Here is a 17,426-nt window from a genome sequence, read left to right on the forward strand (position 1 = left end):
CCTGGAACGCACTTTGATGGGCGATAACTCGCTCCACACCATCCTATACTCACCCCGACTGCGTCGTTCGCTGCTCAGGGTTACTAAACTTGTCTTTGCTGTATGGCGACAGGCCTTGCGTCGAATGGGCTGGTGGGGCAGACTGACCGCAGAAACGCCACTATGGCGCAACGCATACTACCCGAACTGTCTAAATTATCAGGTTTCGATGGCTGGGACGCAATAGGTATCTCGCAGCTGGGCCAGGTGATGTCTGGGACGACGCTCAAGTCCTTTCAGACCCTTAGTACCGAATTTGATATGCCCCGATCTCAGTTTTTTCGATACCTACAATTCCGACATGCACTGACGCCCAGTATTACCAACCTTGACTCACTCCCTGAATTTAGCCCGATCGAAGCGAAGGTCTTCATGGGTGACCTTGGGGATAAAAAAGTATCACGCATTTACCAGACAATGGTCACCCACTGCTCCTCCACCCTTCTTCCATTGAAGGCGACCTGGGAGGCGGATATCGGTCCATTGGATGAAGATGACTGGCGGGAGGCCTTAGAATCCCCGAGGGGAGCGGCTATCGCAATACGGTTTCGACTCATACAGTTCAAGATTCTTCATAGGGCCTACTATACCCGAGAGCGTCTGTGGAAAGCGGGCCTGATCGGGTCCCCAGAGTGTCTGCGGTGTGGGGCTGAGGTGGGTACGTTACTCCACACAGTATGGTCGTGCCCTAGGCTGGTTGGCTTCTGGAGGGGTGTTTGGGGATGCCTGTCTGAGGTGCTGGGCTGGACCCTCCCCCGTACTCACCGTCTGGGTCTATTGCACATCCTTGAAGGGGTAGGTGGTAATATCTATAAGAGACACCTGCTCCTCCTGGGGCTAGTGGTAGCCAAAAGAGACCTGGCCCGAGCATGGAAAAACGTGAGGCCCCCCCCCTGAGTGCATGGAAGGCTGGTATGGACTTCTGTATGGGCCTGGAGAGGCCAATTTTTGAATCACGGGGATGCCCCCGCAAACATTTTAAAATATGGAAGAGGTGGGCGGACTACAGAGGCTTGACACTGGACCCCCCGGCGGAACAAGAAGAAGACCTTTAGCCCCATATGTTCCAGCGAAACCCAATGTCCGCACACACAATAGCCACGTCAAGAGCCTACATTAGCACAGTTAATACACGCATGCATGGGGTTAGGGTGGGTTCCAGGGAGGGTTCTGGGAGTTGGGTGGGTAGATAACAGAACAAGATGAAGATGGGGTAAATGTTTCCTTGTATTCTTGATTGCATTGCTTCTTTGCTTAGACACTCAGTTCTATGTTGCGATTGTACCAGAATGTCTGGTGGTATCGTCCTGAATGTGGGATGCCACTCTATTTCATATGCTCATCTTTATCAATAAACTTGTTGTGAAAAAAAAAAGCTCTAAAAATCCAGCACCTTCGTGTCCACCTTTGGTCATGGTGGTCAATCACTATGAATGTGAATCATTGTCGATATTGCTACGATGTTGTACTGAGATCAGATGTGATCTTCCTTTTATTTGTCCTTCTCGTCCCATGTGGAATCAATGTTGCCTATTTAACAATGTACTCTGTGAATGTTCTTCACGCAATGGTTGCTGCGGTTGTGATGATATTGTGTTTGTTATGAAAACCAAAAACAATAAAAAGATATTTAACCAAAAAAAAAGTCTGTCTGTAGCAAGGGAGGTTGGTCAGGTGGTGCTCTGTGAGGCACATGTCAAAAGAGGCCCCATCTGAAGAGGTTTGATGATACCTGGGACCTGAGGCATGCTTTGGATATGTAGAGGCTTGCTAGACACAGAGATGTATTCTTAAGCACCACTTCAAATAAACAATTTGTCTTTTCATTTCAGATAGTCCAATCCCGCCGCCGTCACCTCCGCCATCATTGGACACGACAGCTGTGGCTTCTCCAGCGGCTCCTCCTGCACCTCCTCTGCCAGATTTCGCTGGTGCCCAGCCTGATGCGCCTACCCAACCTGCGCCAACTGGCCCAACATCTCAGCATACCCCACTTGCCTCTCCTGTCCCATCCGCCACATCTGTCATAATATCACCAGCACAGACACCAACTCCTCCTCCTCCAGCCCCACCCCTGCCTGGAAAGGATGTATGCCCTTCAACTAGTCCTCCTGAAACAAGCCACCCGTCTCCCCAGGCGCCACCGCCGCCACCACCACCTCCACCTCCACCACCACCACCACCCACTTCCGGCCAGGGAATGCCATGCCCGGCTCCACCTCCACCACCTCCAGGAATGCACGCTGGTGTATCAACTACCTCAACTCCTGCAGACAGATCAGGTAAGAGTGAAAGGAGGCTTCCTTGAATGGTCTGCCCCATCAGTCTAAAGGTGAGGAGAGGGCTGCAGGGCAGAACAAATGGAGGATTAACAGCCAGGTCCAAATCTCATTGTTTCAATGTAGGCCAGTCGGCTACTGACATACCATTTGCATCAGTCACGCCTGCCCAGCTAAAGGATAGGCCGCTCTCGTCTAGAGCTAGCAAAGGAACACTGTTTTATGTCTCTCTAAGCTCAGCCTTACACATACATGGTGCCCAAAATATGTCAATGGTAACCGAGAGCGTGTCTAGACTGAACACGTCACTGGTCTAATATTATGTTACCTGTTTGAATGAGGTGTGTCCTGTGGGTATTTCCGAAGAGCAGAAAAAGGAATTTTTTAAAGCAAACAAATAAGACAGATATATACAAATTGCAAATTCTGAGAGAGAGATTGTATGTGTTTGTGTGTGTGTCATTATTTGAACAGACTCGAATGAAATATGATTTATGTCCTTTACAAATGTAGCACATTCCATCAGGTTTTTAAAAACTTGTTTGATCGCTCGGTACCATTCCCTTGATATCAGAACTTTTCACTCTAAAAACTCTGGTCTTACCCCTGAGCTGCCCTACTGGTTAGGAATGGGACAGTTTGGGGAAGGTGGCAACTGTGGTTGTGTGAGAAAACGGCGCCTGTGTGTTTTTTTAAAAATTCTTTTTATCAATGAATGAACACAAAAAAACCAATAACATCAGGTGAATAACAATTGTCATCATTGCGAGGGTCAAATTGTCGTTTGTACAGAATCTCACAGAACAATACATAGACGATTGCGATCACGGGGAAACCTGCGCTTCTGCTTCCACTTGCCACACCGGGGGCGTACATATCCCACCACGATGACTATTCTATGCCCCCCATATCTTCCCCCATCTCTCCGGGCAACCCCTGGCCACATATACTGCCTTCTCCCTGAGCATACACCAGTCCAAATCCTCCGCCAACTTGCTCCTGTGTGTTTTAGGCACTGCTCTCTGTTGAGACTCTTAGGAGTGCTTGAAATTACAAGGAGATTGATGTTTGTTCAAGGAGGCTTAAATTAGTTGAGAAGGCAATGTGTTAAAACTTGTTTCTTCTATAAAGCTTCATACCACACTTCTGCCATTCCTAAGTGCTGTAAATAACAGGTGTTACTATTACCGAGTTTATGGTACTCAATGCAATGACCTAAGAAGGATGGAAGGCTCAGTTTTCCTTTGCCGGGATTCAAACCTGTAAGCTGTCAATCATTGCATATTTTAGCAACAAGTGTTCACCTCACTGAGCCATCCTACCATACCAGAGAAGGGAGCAGTGGCCTCTTGGCCTTATGCATGATTCTTCAATCATCACACTCACTTGGTTTACAGGTTCATGGTGTTTAGGGTCACTAGGGTGACCAGCGGTCTCCCGCCAGGTGTGCTGCCTGTGCACTGGGCTAGAAAGAAATTCTATTCAAACGCTCAGTAACATTACACCTGACCTTTCCTTGGGAGGGCACTTCTAATTAATATTTTATTCGAGTAGATCATTGTGGCCTGTGTGTTGACAGTCACTGTACGTGCAGTACTGCAAAATTGATGTGCGTGACCTTATACAAGTAGTAGCTAATATACAATCTAAAAGTAGGTAGTACACCAAATACATTATGTGGCCTCAAAAAGGACGTCACCAGAAATTGAAATTATAATAATCAGTAGTATCAGGGGTGTGCTCAAACCATACAAAATGTGCTCTACAAAACAGAGTAGTGTGTTCTGACGTGGTAGGTGATGGGCCCCGAAAAAGGAAACAATGTGCTTGTTGAAAATGTAGTTATGGTTTCCTCAAATTGAAGGTAACTAAATTACTCTCAGTTGGTAGATAATGCTCCTTCATGAAGCCATGCACCCTGAAAAATTCGACTGCCTTTAAGTAGGTAATTTGCTTTCAGAGAGCTTGTAAGTAATTACATTCATTCAGTATTTGCTAGCGTTGACATTTAAGGTAAAGAGCTCTCAAAACGCAAACAATTTGTCCTTTGCATAGTGCGCCCTCAAACAGCAGGGAATGTGTTCTCAAAAAATTAGATTTCGGTCTCCTCTCAAATGCACCGCACTCCTCAGATTATAGGCAGGAACTGCCTTTATGCTTAGCTAGTTTCACTCTTGTTTCCTTTTTCTTCAGATTTGCACAAACTATAAGGCTGTAAGGTATTATTTAGTCTTCAAGGGCTTAAGACAGTGGTGGCCCTTGATTAAAAGCAGAATTAGTAGGTGTGTTGCAATACAACATTGTAGGTTTTCTCACAAATCCTGTGTTCCCATTCAATGATGTCATCTCAAAGATGGCCGCCTCCTTGAGCCTCACATTCTATGGTGTCTATATATCCGTTTGGTGCTTAACTGTTTCTCTCACACATTTGGGTCTGTTTTTCAGGTGTGAAAATCAAGCAGCCTATCCAGACCAAATTCAGGATGCCTCTTCTTAACTGGGTGGCCCTAAAACCCACCCAGATCAATGGTACAGTCTTCACGGAACTCAATGATGAAAAGGTGCTGCAGGTGAGAACTCAGTAGCTGGGTATTTTGAGGAAAGGGATGGAGAGTGGTCATTACCTGTCTTACTTGAGCACTACATCGACAAACCCTCCCTCACTTTGGCAGTGACTACAGCATTGGCCTTGGCCTAAATGTGTCCGGCCTTACATGCTGTGCATATTCTGCCGCTAGTAGTTGAGTCAAACAATGTGCTTGTTTTTGTTAAATTTTGGAATTTTTGGCACAATAAAAGCACCTGTAATAATACTTCTGTATGATGTCTACCAGGTCTCTGAAATACTCCATGTCTACAATATGAGGAGTCACCCCATACACAAAAGCACCCCAAGAGAATCAGGGCGCACTCCACAGAGGTGTAAAATAGGCCCGGGTACCAAAATAAAGGTGACCCCATGAGCGAACCACATAGTTGAAAGAGTTGCCCTCATTTACCTGAACTTGTAAAGACACAATGTATTGACATGTTGCAGGGTATATGAGACTGCATGCATTTGTGTTTGCTGCAGGCAATGTTTGTGGTAATGCGTGGACATTCAACTGTAAAAATCGGCACCCCTAACTATACATCAGACCTATAGACTGCTAAAAAAAAAACGAGCCACACACTTATCTATCGGACCTGTCCACCGGGCACTTCTTGATGTGCCAATTTTTTTAAATGGAAATCAAAATTAGGAAATCCCACCTTGTGAGGTTAAATGCTTTTTCCTTGTTGCTGTCTTTGTAATGTGGAAATAATCTAAGAAGTAGGTGTTGAGGCTAGATAGCGACCAAATAAAAAAAAAATTTGATCTGAATAAATCAATAGGGATACAAATGCTTATTTACAGTAAGGAATGATTTCAGCTAAAGTCCTATATTAATATTTAATAAAGTCATAGGTTCCAGTGCCAATCTATTTGGTCTTTAGGAAGCTTACTAGCAAATCATCATGAAAAGATTGAGGCACAGAGCCACCCGCCCGTATATAATTATACCAGTCAGAGGTATAATCCCTAACTAAAGAACCAACAAAATTCTGAACAAACATCGTCTTCACCATCATCACAGCAGATTCTACTTCATCTATGTTTAAATGGCCCTTTCAACTGCATGGAAGCCTCTTTGATAGTTATTTTAAATAAAGCCACCTTAAGAAAGACTCAGAGCCCAATTACGACCCTAGAAGGACCGCCGTTGCTTTCGGCCGCTGCCTTGGTGGTCCGACCGCCCGATTGAGACTGCTGTTTGGCCGCCGAGACTCCTTCTCCTGCGTCGACGGTGGGAGAGGCAGGTCTTGGAGGGTGTCCTGCCGAGCTTCCAGGAGTCCAGATTAAGCTCAGCCTTTTCCGCAAAGCTGTTCATGGAGGGGACACCGCCACGAGCGACTAGGTGGGAAAGTAGTAGAATCTATGTCCGACGCCATTGTCCAGGTCCTTCCTGTGCTTCTGCCCCCAGACAATGATGTGCAGCAACCCAGTCGTCGCCAGAACTGAAGTAGGCTTCTCTGTCACTTCTCGTATGTGGTGTATGGTGACAGTTACTTTTGGCTCATTGTCTTATATGTGCCACAAAACAGACAGTACACATTAACCTCCATATACATTACAAAACATTCACAACATATATATGTATGTTGTGATAGTCCCCCATAGTACTTACCTATCTTTACAGCAGAGAAACGTCACTTCGTCTGGACTCTGCTGCCAAGAGAGGGCCAGGCCATCAGGAGCATAGAAATCGTCTCAGCTGTATACTGCCAGCCCAACGGCAGCCGAGTACTCCAACTGCAACATCGTAATGCGACCAGCAGAAGACTGCCAACAACACGGTCTTCTTGGGACCGCCACTGCGCGCGGTCTGGCAGTAAGACCACCAAACTCGTAGTTGGGCCCTCAGCCTCTTCCCTCCTAGTGGTACATCTAAACTGATGAATCTAATATATTGTATAAATACCTCCTGAATGCTGTGATGTCTGCAGAATATTTGTTGCATTCAGAGAGCTCTGTAATTTCCACCCCAACATTTTCTGCTATCTTCTTCAAAGTAAGCATAGTTTTACCTACGCCCCCTGACTTCACCTTTAATGAGGCTTGAATTATTTCCTCAATTATCTTAAAAGTCCTAAATTTGCCAAACTTTTGGCGTTTCACACAATGGAAAAACTCACATAAAAGGAGAGACCCAACGATCTGTTCAAGGCAACTAATGGGGTAGATAAAAACCACAAAGCGTAGAAAAATTGCACCAAAAATCTGAAAAATGCATTTAGTGGGTGCAAAACTCACAAATCACAAAAAATCGTGAGCATGCAGGTGGCATTTTCTATTTAGAAATGGAAACCATTTTACTTAACTTTCGAATTTCTGTCAGTTTACAAGTTTTAGGAAGGCCAATAAAGAAAAAAAACAATGAACACTTGTATTAGGTATTACTGTAGGCAAAACTGAAGGACGAAGAGAATGAGGGTTGATTAGGAAAGACACAGGTCAGTCACTGAGGTACACAATCACATGCATACTGTACAAGCTTGTCAATAAATACAAATTTGTGAATTTAAAAAAAGAATATCAAAAAGAGATGTTGGGGGCGCAGCCAGCTCCTGTGTCTAAACACTGAGTCACATCAATGTCTGTAGGCAGAGCCTGGCCGCAGAGCAAGATCTGTGTCCAACCCATGGTGAGGGAGTAGTGCATGCCCACCCTGTCGTGCATTGCCAAGAGACATGCACTGCAGGGGTTCGACTCATATGAGATTGGATGCAGGCTTAGCCACAGGCCAGGTCTGTGCCCAACTCCGCTACTCATGGCCAAAGGCTGTCCGTGGTGAGGGTTGGACGCTGGCCAAAGGGCTACCTAGTAGGCCAGAGGTGGCTCTGAATCAAACCCCTAACGTTCTTTTTTTTTTAAAAAAAAATCTCAGAAAACAAATGGAAAAAAATATATAAATGTGAGGGTTTACCTACAGCAAACACTCTGAGCCTATTCACAAAAACATTTATGTCTTAAAATGTCCATCCTCTTGTTTGCAGAGAGGACACAGCCCTTTTTATTTGTTCTAATTGTATATGAATAGTCCTAAATATTCCAAGTTTACTTCAGTTTTATTTGTTTTGGGCCCAATTCACAGATGCGTTTAAGAGTACGTAAAAGTGTATCACGCGTGTACTAATTTATGAACTCTAAAAAAGCCACTGTGAACAGGCACCTATAACATTCACATGTGGAAAAAGCCAAAGTAATTCACTGAAAAAACACAGTTAAAGAGACATTGTGGCTCAATGACAAAGCCTAAAATATTTCATACTGCCACCATTTTTACGTCCATGAAAACCATAACTAGTTCGTGAACTCACAATATTCAATGCAACAACCAATGGGACTTCATATCCACACAAAGAAGTTGTGTTGTATCTAGAGTGATGACAACAGCAATGCAAACAGTAAGATGATATGTAATGGCACTGGTGATGTCTAATGTTATATGTGGTGGCATCTGTCATGTCACGTGTGATCTTAAGATCAGCCCATTTTTATGTGTGGGAAGAGATTACATCCTTCACTCCCACCCACTACTTGCATTGCACTATCCTCACCTCTACTCTCCTCATATTCTCTTCCATTCTGCACCCCTCACCTCTCACAAGCCTTGACCTCACCTCCTCTCACCCACTCTTTTCTTTCACGCTTTCTCTCCTTATTATCTGTCTCTTCGATTCTTCTGCCATCATTTTCCGCTCAACTGCTCTCTACTGGTTTCTTTTTCTCTTTCCTTTTAGCTGTCACTTCTCTGCTTCCGGATCTCCCACCAGCCAATCCCTGCTTCCTCCAGCCCTTTACCTCTGCTCTCCCATCTTCTGTCCTCCTAGGAGCTCAACATGAGTGAATTTGAGGACCAGTTTAAGACCAAAGTCCAGGGCCCGAGCACGCACATGAGAGCTGTGAAGGTGAAGTCAACCCAGAAGCCCCCCACCACGGTGAACCTTATCGAGATCAACCGGGCCAAGAACCTGGCCATCACCCTGCGCAAGGCCGGCCTTGGCAGAGAAGATATCTGCAAGGCCATTCAGATGTGAGTATCAGCAGCCACTTCCGGAATGGCCAGTAGTGGTGCCCTGTTTGTCTAGCCACCTCCTGGAACAAGGGGATGATGAGGGCCTATTAATCTAGGCCATGCTGCTGCCAAGAGTGAGTTAGGTTTGCCTAGTACCAACTATTGCCACAAGGCAGGTCACTCTCTACCATTCAAGAACATTTTATATATCCCCCCACAAAAGAACTCTGACAAGGGTTGCTACCAAAGTACTGTAAAAAGATCACACAACTAGTAGCCTTTTTAAAGCCTTTTGTCGCAAAGGGCACAATTCAGCCGCAGCCAGTGCAGGTAAGAGTGGTGGGGCCGGGTGAGGAGGGATTCTGACAGACGAGGGAAAATTAATGATTTATTTAATTTTCCCTCATGGTCTTCTGTTGACTTCCAATCCCACTCCCCCCCAACCCGGCCCCACCACCCCACCGATCTTACCTGTACGGGCCACGGCTGGCACAATTTGACAAGAAAAGTCGTAAATCTGCACCACAGGTCTTCTACCCCTAAGGACATCACAGAGTGATCCCATACAGGCAGTCCCAGGTTGGGCAAATGAAGGCAGTTCCAGATAGACCAATTGCAGGCAGTCCCTTGGAGGCCACATAAAGGCAGACACGGAATGTATTTCCAGCCTTTGCTCTCCATGTGACAGTCTATTGGCTTATAGCAGCCTCTCTGCTGTTATTGTGATCTGCCTTTACACACTCACATACTCTGATAGATTGAAGCCACCTTTCCACCTTGTACTCACCCTGATCCATCTCCCAGCCGTGGCATAGAGGTTTATAACATAAAGTGTTTTGTCCATCATCTCCAGTCTGGGACACCCTGCACCTCGTGTTCTTGAGTCAAGCATATAGTTCGCCCATTCCAAGTACGTCACAAGGTCTGCAAACATGGAGCAGCTCCCGTCCTTGCCTTCCTTCCATCCAACTAATCTCATGGAGAAAATAAAAAAATCTAAAAATGTTGAGGATAGAATACTTGAATAAATCTCCACTAATGACCCAGCAGCGATGCGGGTTCGGGGTGAACCATCTCTTTTGAGGCAGGACCAAGATGATCAGATTTGAATGCAGGGCTTACCATAAGATTAGTGCAAGCTTTGCAGCTATCACTTTTCCTGGTACTCTCACCCCTGCCTTGACATGCGTCATCTCTTAGCAGACCTCTCTCTGACCACCCCGCCATCGGCTCTCTTTCAGGTTTGACATGCAGTCTCTCAACCTGGACTTCCTTGAGCTTCTCATTCGTTTCATCCCCACCGAGTACGAGCTGATCACCATCAACAAGTACCTGAAGGAGCAGAAGCCGCTGGACGATCTCTCCGACGAGGACCGCTTCATGATCCAGCTCAGCAAGATCCCACGCCTGTCAGAACGCCTCAACGTTATGACCTTCCTGGGCAACTTCAATGACACGGCACAGCTGCTCACGCCGGTAAGTCGTCCTGCGCTGGATAGCTGAAGGAAATGCATGGAAATCACACATGTGGTGTCCTGGAGAATATGGGCACATTGGCCCTTCCACAGAAAAAGTGACTTAACTTTTGCATATATAGGTGATTAAAGTCAAAGGTGAACTAGAGAAAGGCATGGCCTGTCCAGTTGCCTCTGTAGATACATCCTACATCTCATTACAAGTTATCCTTGAGGCAAATTGTTCCTTATTTTTAAGCCTAATGTACCCTATAGTGTCTACATTATGGAATGACTTGTCTCTTTCCCTAAAGCAGACCTCAGGTTTGAACCCTCTTTAAAAAAAAAATTAAATTAACCCCAACATTGCCTTTTAATTGCAAGTTACATTGATGAAACGGCCCCCTTAGTACATTTGGGGGTGGCTGCAATTCTAAATACTTGAATGTGAATTGTGCACATGACCAATTACAGGTTGGAAAAGTCAAACACCCAGATTCATGAAGCCGAAATCGGCTCGCAAAGGGCCAGATTCTGAGAATCTGGCCCTTTGCAAGCGCTATTTTTGCATTTGGGATTCATCATCCCAAATGCAAAAATCGCAATTCTAAAAATCTCTAAATTGCGATGAATTGCATTTAAGGAATCTCAATTTGAGATTCCTTAAATGCAATTCATTAACAATTTTAAAATTGCGAATTCGCAATCTGGGGACGCTATTTACTGTGAAGTATAACTACATGGTAAATAGCAAAAGTTGTATGTTACACACACACATGTCCTTTGGACATGTGTGTGCGCAACACCAGTGTACAATACCATTTCAGGGGTGCAACAGGGTGTCCTTTGGACAACCTGGCACCCTTGAAATCGCTTCCTTATTTGCGATTCGCTAATTGTTAATCGCAAATAAGGAATGACTCCCCATTCATTCCTATGGGCCTTTAGGCCCATAGGAATGAATGGGACAGCCATTCCTTATTTGCGATTAGCAATTAGCGAATCGCAAATAAGGAAGCTGTAGAAATCGCAAAAAATATTGCGATTTCTACATGCATCCCGTTTTGCTAGTCTTTAATAGCGATTCCTTAAAAATCGCTATTAAGGACTCGCAAAACAGGACTTTGATGAATCTGGGGGTATGTCATTGAGGAAGGTAGTATGCCACACTATTGAAACAGTACAATAAGGTACACACTGTACAAATACATTTTTAATTGATAGATTCCTACAATCAGTCTTTTTATGAGGCTTGAATCTCATTAAACGAACTCAGCCTTCCATCTTTATTTGGCCACGGTAGTGAGCACGATTAATTTTGTTAACAGAAACATCAGTTGACTACAGCACTAAATAATGTCAAGACTGTTTGCTTAACTGCAGGTTATTGATAATTCAATGATTATAATCTCAGCTGTATTGCAGACAATCAAAAATCCTCTTGTGTTGACCAAGGCATGATTAGAACCCTGTCTACCTTTGAAACATTTTTTGAGACTAGCCTCAAATCTTCTCTTTGCTTTCTAAGCATCTTGGTGTTTAGTGTTAAACTCTACTGAATCCCCCCCCCCCAACCCCCACCCCCGCCTTTATGTCTGGACAAAGCTATGCTTCTCTGACAAGCTCTAATGAGAGTGAAACGCAGATTTCAAGAGCTGTTTTTACTTAATCCAGTTTGGTTTGGGTGGTATTTTATCAATCCAAATGTGTAATTCTGTGACTGAAATGGCAAAATGTCTTTGTCATGTTTCTGCTCGGTATGGATAGAACTAGCTAATCCTCGGCGTACAGATTTTTTCTCACTTTTCTAGCTTGCTGTGGGTAGTAGTGTGTTAATGATATGCTTAAAAAGTTTGCTAGAAAAACAAACAGTTGTGGTGAGTAGGGATAGAGTGTGGGTGCTGTAGAGGCACTCCATAAACAGGAGCAGCTCTCCACCTAAGCTTGGAAACTACCCAGGTTGGGTTGGCTGGTATTTTACCAATCGAAAGCTGTAATACTGTGCTTAGAATGGTAAAAGGCATTTGTAATTTTTTGTGGCTAGCACTAGCTAATCATCTACATAAAAACGTTCCAGCAAAAATGGTAAAAAGCTTGGCTCACTTTTCCAGCTTATGGATAGTACTGTGTAAATCCAACGCTTAAACTGTTGGCTAGAAAAATAGATATTTAAGATGGGAGCATTTGGATTGGTGTTGTTGTAGATGTGCTCCTTAACCAGTAACAGCTCTCCACACCCGGAAACCACCCAGACTTCCTAGTTTTTATTTGTTCTTTAAGTTGCTTAGGCATACACAAGGGGATATATTTACTAAAGTGGCTCACAGCGCAGCACTTCGACCAAAGTTGCTGCGCTGTATTGCACGAGATGGAATAGCAGGACAGTGCCATATCTACAGAGATACAGTGCTGCCCTGCTCTCTCTCCAGTGCTAGCACCAAGAAAATTGCCCCCTTTCTCAGTAATTTTAAGTGTAGACCAAATAAACAAATTAATTAAATCTGGTCCAGTATATTTATTTATACCTTTTACTTTTTTCTTTATACAAAACAACTTTCAAAAAAATGGCAGAAAGAGGATACACAATACAAAAGACAATTAACAATCTTATTCAATAATACTTGACACAAAAATACTTTACACAAATATTCGAAAAGAAACATCAACATTACATCCAACAAACGATCCACATCACAATATAACAAAATCTGTAATACATTAATTCATTTCATAATCAAAATTATTGTCATGAAAAGAGCTAATTCATTACAAGAGCGAAAAACGCATGTATCAGTTTTATTCTAGAACCAACTGGATGTTGTGATTAGCTCTTGCAGGGGTTGCCGACGCGTTTCAAGTTCGGACCATTAATGTCCAAACCATCATCAGGGCTCAGTTATTTGTCTGTATCTTCCTACGTGGTTGAGCTTACTTGGCTTCTAATAATGGACCCAAATCTTGTCTTCGGGTCTCATCTGGGAACGCTTTTGCACAAAAACAATCTTAATTTAAGCGGTCTTGCGATGCAAAAAGGAGGGGGTGGAGGGATATCTTTTTCTTTGTCTTTTGGACCTGAACTACAGGTTACCGGGAACTCGCTTCCTCTTCTCAATTGATGGCGTCTACCTGTCAAGACGCAAATCGAGGCGCTGCCTCTCGCCCCCTGTCCCCCGCCCCAGCCGGGGCTGTAGATATTACGGAATCACTATTGCTTCAAGATAATTTGTCCTTCTATTTTTGTACTTCAGTGGATTTTACTGTAGCAGCGGGCTGTTTCTCTTGCTTACAAACGGTGCTTCCTACTCGCTTCCCTGGTGCACAATCAAGCAGCTAGCGTCACGCACACACCTTTAAACCTAAGCGAGAGGGCCTGCATGTGTCTGGGTAGCCTTCCAGTACAAAATACTATATAGAGTAAAGTTTAAACTTTTCCTACCCTGTAGGTGTGCTCTACAGGGCAGCACACATGAAAAGCAGGAAAGTATTGGAGAAATAAAAAAGTTCTTCTTCTCCTGCCTTTCCAGTACAGGAAACTATTGATCCAGGGATTAATTTTATCCAGACTGGACTATAGCAATGCCCTACTCTTGGCGGCTCCGGAAGCCACCATTAATATCCGCAGCGGGTGCAGAACGCAGCAGCCAGGATGCTCCTTGGGGCTCCAAGAAGAGCGTCGGTCAAACCTGTGCTGAGAGCTCTCCACTGGCTGCCAGTGCGGGAGAGAATTGCCTTTAAATCATGCGCTTTACAAATTAAATTTCATTTCATTTCATTTCATTTCTCCTCGATAACACCGATGTCAAGATGGTGCTATTTTTTGATGCAAAACCTTGTCTACTTTTTAGTAGCTAGGTTTTGCATCAAACGTGAAACACCCCCTTGAAGGTAAGTAGTGGTTTACTTTTGTGTGACTTTCCAGCACAAAGCTAGTCCTGCGCTAGAGAGTAAAGTTCAAATAAATATTTGGCTGCGAAATGTGTCACTTTTTGCCACACAAACTTGGCACAAAAATGTTAGTTGATGTATCCCACGGTGTCATTTAGAGTTTAGTGCAAAAGACGAGAGGTAGCGGTCAGGCCAAATACTGTTTGTGTGGAGGAAGGAAGTAAAAATTGCACTGGGCCAAATATGCCTACAAGGCAAATTTCGACAGTGCAAAACTCATAAATCTCGCAAATATCTCCGTAAAACACAAGGACATTTGGCTGTAATGAAGCTAACTGCGACAAAACAACCTAAGCAGGTGGAAAAGAAGCTGATGTGCTGCCGGCTTCACTGCACTCTCTAGCCCAAAGCAACATGAAAACATTTAAGATTAAAGAGAAGATGGATTGTCCAAACCCATCTGCTATGCTCTTTGCTCCATGTTTGGGCACGTGTTACTGTTTGGAGGATATTATAGTGCTTTCAGGTCATTTTGTATTTATAACATGGTGATATTTGCACATGGAGCCAATTGTTCTTCTGGCTTTAGTTGCTGAACCGTTTGAGCACTTAACGCGAGAGCTGGTTCAGGTTTAGTGCTTGCACGATTGGAGCTTATACAACCATGCAATGGCTCCTCAGTAAACCCAGGAGTATTATTGCACTATTTCAACTTAGTCGCATGATAGTACTCTTCTGGATTGCTTTGTTTATAAAATACACAGCTTAGAAAAAGAGTGGTTTTAAGACATTATTCACACAGATCCTCCACCTCACATTTTGTATTCATTTTTGCATGATTGAGTTTTGTTATTGATTATGTTAAACAAATGATCAATCAAGTAATTAATTCAAAGAAGAGCAGTGGCGACACAATAAAATATGTTACTACACATACTTTGAAACACTGCAGTTTCAAATGATAATTTTTAGTAATACTGGAAAGGGCTATTACAGGGGGCCATCCAGTGTAAAGAAAATAATTTTCTCTTTACACAGCCAGCATCACTGACAATCACCGACAATAGGCATTCTAGAAGATTTTGAACTGTATTATGAAATCACTCATCTGATGGGCCCTATGTAAATGTAAATGTAAATGTATTGGCATTTATGTAGCGCACTACTTACCCGTAGGGTCCCAAGGCGCTTCGACCGCTGCGAAACCCTTCCTGGCTTCCCTGAGAGATGGTCCCTTAATGGGTATCTCCAGGGTGAGACCAGGCATCCCCGGCGGTCTGGTGGGGCCGTTAGTGAAGATGAGGCAAGCTAATGCCCAGAGTTGCCGAGTGTGATCGCTGATCAGAGTGGGCACCGAGGCGAGAGAATTATCGAGTCCGCTGACCCTGGTTCACGACCCTGCCGCGCCGGGAATCAAACCCGGGTCCCGGGCCGTCCTCTGCTCTCGGGTCTGCCGCCTCTAACCAGTGAGCCACACTATAAAGCCCTAGTAGGCACTTGAAAGACATGCATGCTTCTCCATCAGTGGATCTTTCATAGATTCACATGCTTGAATAATTCCCTGTTGTTAGTCTGGGAACCTCCTGTAACTTCAAAACAGCAGTATATACGTAAACTAACTAACACTGACTATCAATGGTATTTTTTCCATCCTGTCCACATACATGAACCAAACTCCAGCCACTTGACCTGAGCATTTTTTCAAATTATTATTCCCAAAACCAGATATTTGTGCTTGATTTTTCCAGTTTAACCTTTGTCTTGAAGACATTATTCTAGAGTGATTTCCTTTGATAACCTTGTGTTAAATTACATTTCACTGTTTGCTAAGTGCACTAAAAATCTCCATATTACAGTCTTAAACAAGAATCAGTAGCCGTTATTTGGACATTCCTCGCCCCGTAATAGCATCAGGCTCTAATGACTGAGGCCTGATTTAGTAGTAAGTGGCAAAGAAAAATCCCACTACGCCCTCTACCCTCCCCACCCCCCACCCCCATATTTTCCATTTTGACCACAAGTAGGATTTCCACTGAAATCGAAACAGGCCTAGTTGTCATGAATGTCATCTCAGTCCTCGGTTACTAAGAACATTCACTTGAATTGCCTCTATACTATAGCATATGGAAAACCCAAACATCAGAAATGGACACAGGTGCAGTTCATGGCATAAATAGCCTTTTCTCGGTTTCTAGTTTTGCTTAGGATTGACCCTTTCACAGGTCACAGGTCATCCTTTACAACTTCATTATGTTCAGTTTTTGTCTCAGTAACCCAAGCTGGTGCTTTATGGTTATTGTAGTTCCACACATACATTGAGGGCGATTCCTGATACATATTTCACTATTTTCGGAGCTTCTTGGAGTAAAATATTACACGGTGCACCCTATCTTCACAATAAACATGAACTCCCAGTACACTGTAGCCTATGTTCACGTGCACTCCAAATACATTGTAGCCTGTGTTCACGTGAACTCCCAGTACATTGTAGCTTGTGTTCATGTGAACTCCCAGTACATTGTAGCTTGTGTTCATGTGAACTCCCAATACACTGTTGCCTGTGTTCACGTGAACTCCCAGTACACTGTGGCCTGTGTTCCTGTGAACTCCTAGTAAACTGTAGCCTGTGTTCACGAGAACTCCCAGTACACTGTAGCTTGTGTTCACGTAAACTCTCAGTACACTGTAGCCTATGTTCAAACAAACTCCTAGTACACTATACCCTGTATTGACTATGTTGACATTAAACCCTAGTACACTGTAGCCTATGTTCACATGAACTCCCAGTACACTGTAGCCTGTGTTCACATGAACTCCCAGTACACTGTAGTCTGTGTTCATGTGAACTCCCAGTACACTGTTGGCTATGTTCAAACAAACTCCCAGTACAATGTATCCTGTGTTCACGTGATCTCCCAGTACACTGTGGCCTGTGTTCACGTGAACTCCCAGTATACTGTAGCCTATGGTCACGTGAAATCCTAGTACATTTTATACTATGTTCACGTGAACTCCCAGTACACTGTAGCCTATGGTCATACAAACTCCTTGTACACTGTACCCTGTGTTCACGTGAACTCCCAGTACACTGTGGCCTATGATCATGTGAATTTCAAGTACACTGTGGCCAGTGATCACGTGAACTTAAAGTACACTGTAGTCTGTGTTCA

The 17,426-nt window shown here is 44.0% G+C and overlaps 1 protein-coding gene across 4 annotated transcripts in view; it reads left to right on the forward strand.

Annotated features, from left to right (window-relative positions):
- The window catches only part of FMNL1 (formin like 1), a 419,565-nt gene that overhangs the window by 310,729 nt on the left and 91,410 nt on the right, over positions 1 to 17,426 (forward strand). For all 4 annotated transcript variants that reach the window (XM_086923863.1, XM_086923862.1, XM_086923864.1 and 1 more), the window contains 4 exons: positions 1,872 to 2,321; positions 4,764 to 4,888; positions 8,733 to 8,935; positions 10,159 to 10,393. In XM_086923863.1, coding sequence (XP_086779989.1) covers positions 1,872 to 2,321; positions 4,764 to 4,888; positions 8,733 to 8,935; positions 10,159 to 10,393 — 1,013 coding nt within the window. The remainder of the gene's footprint in view (positions 1 to 1,871; positions 2,322 to 4,763; positions 4,889 to 8,732; positions 8,936 to 10,158; positions 10,394 to 17,426) is intronic.

Source organism: Lissotriton vulgaris, chromosome 5 (assembly GCF_964263255.1).
Source record: "Lissotriton vulgaris chromosome 5, aLisVul1.2, whole genome shotgun sequence".
NCBI lineage: Eukaryota > Metazoa > Chordata > Amphibia > Caudata > Salamandridae > Lissotriton > Lissotriton vulgaris.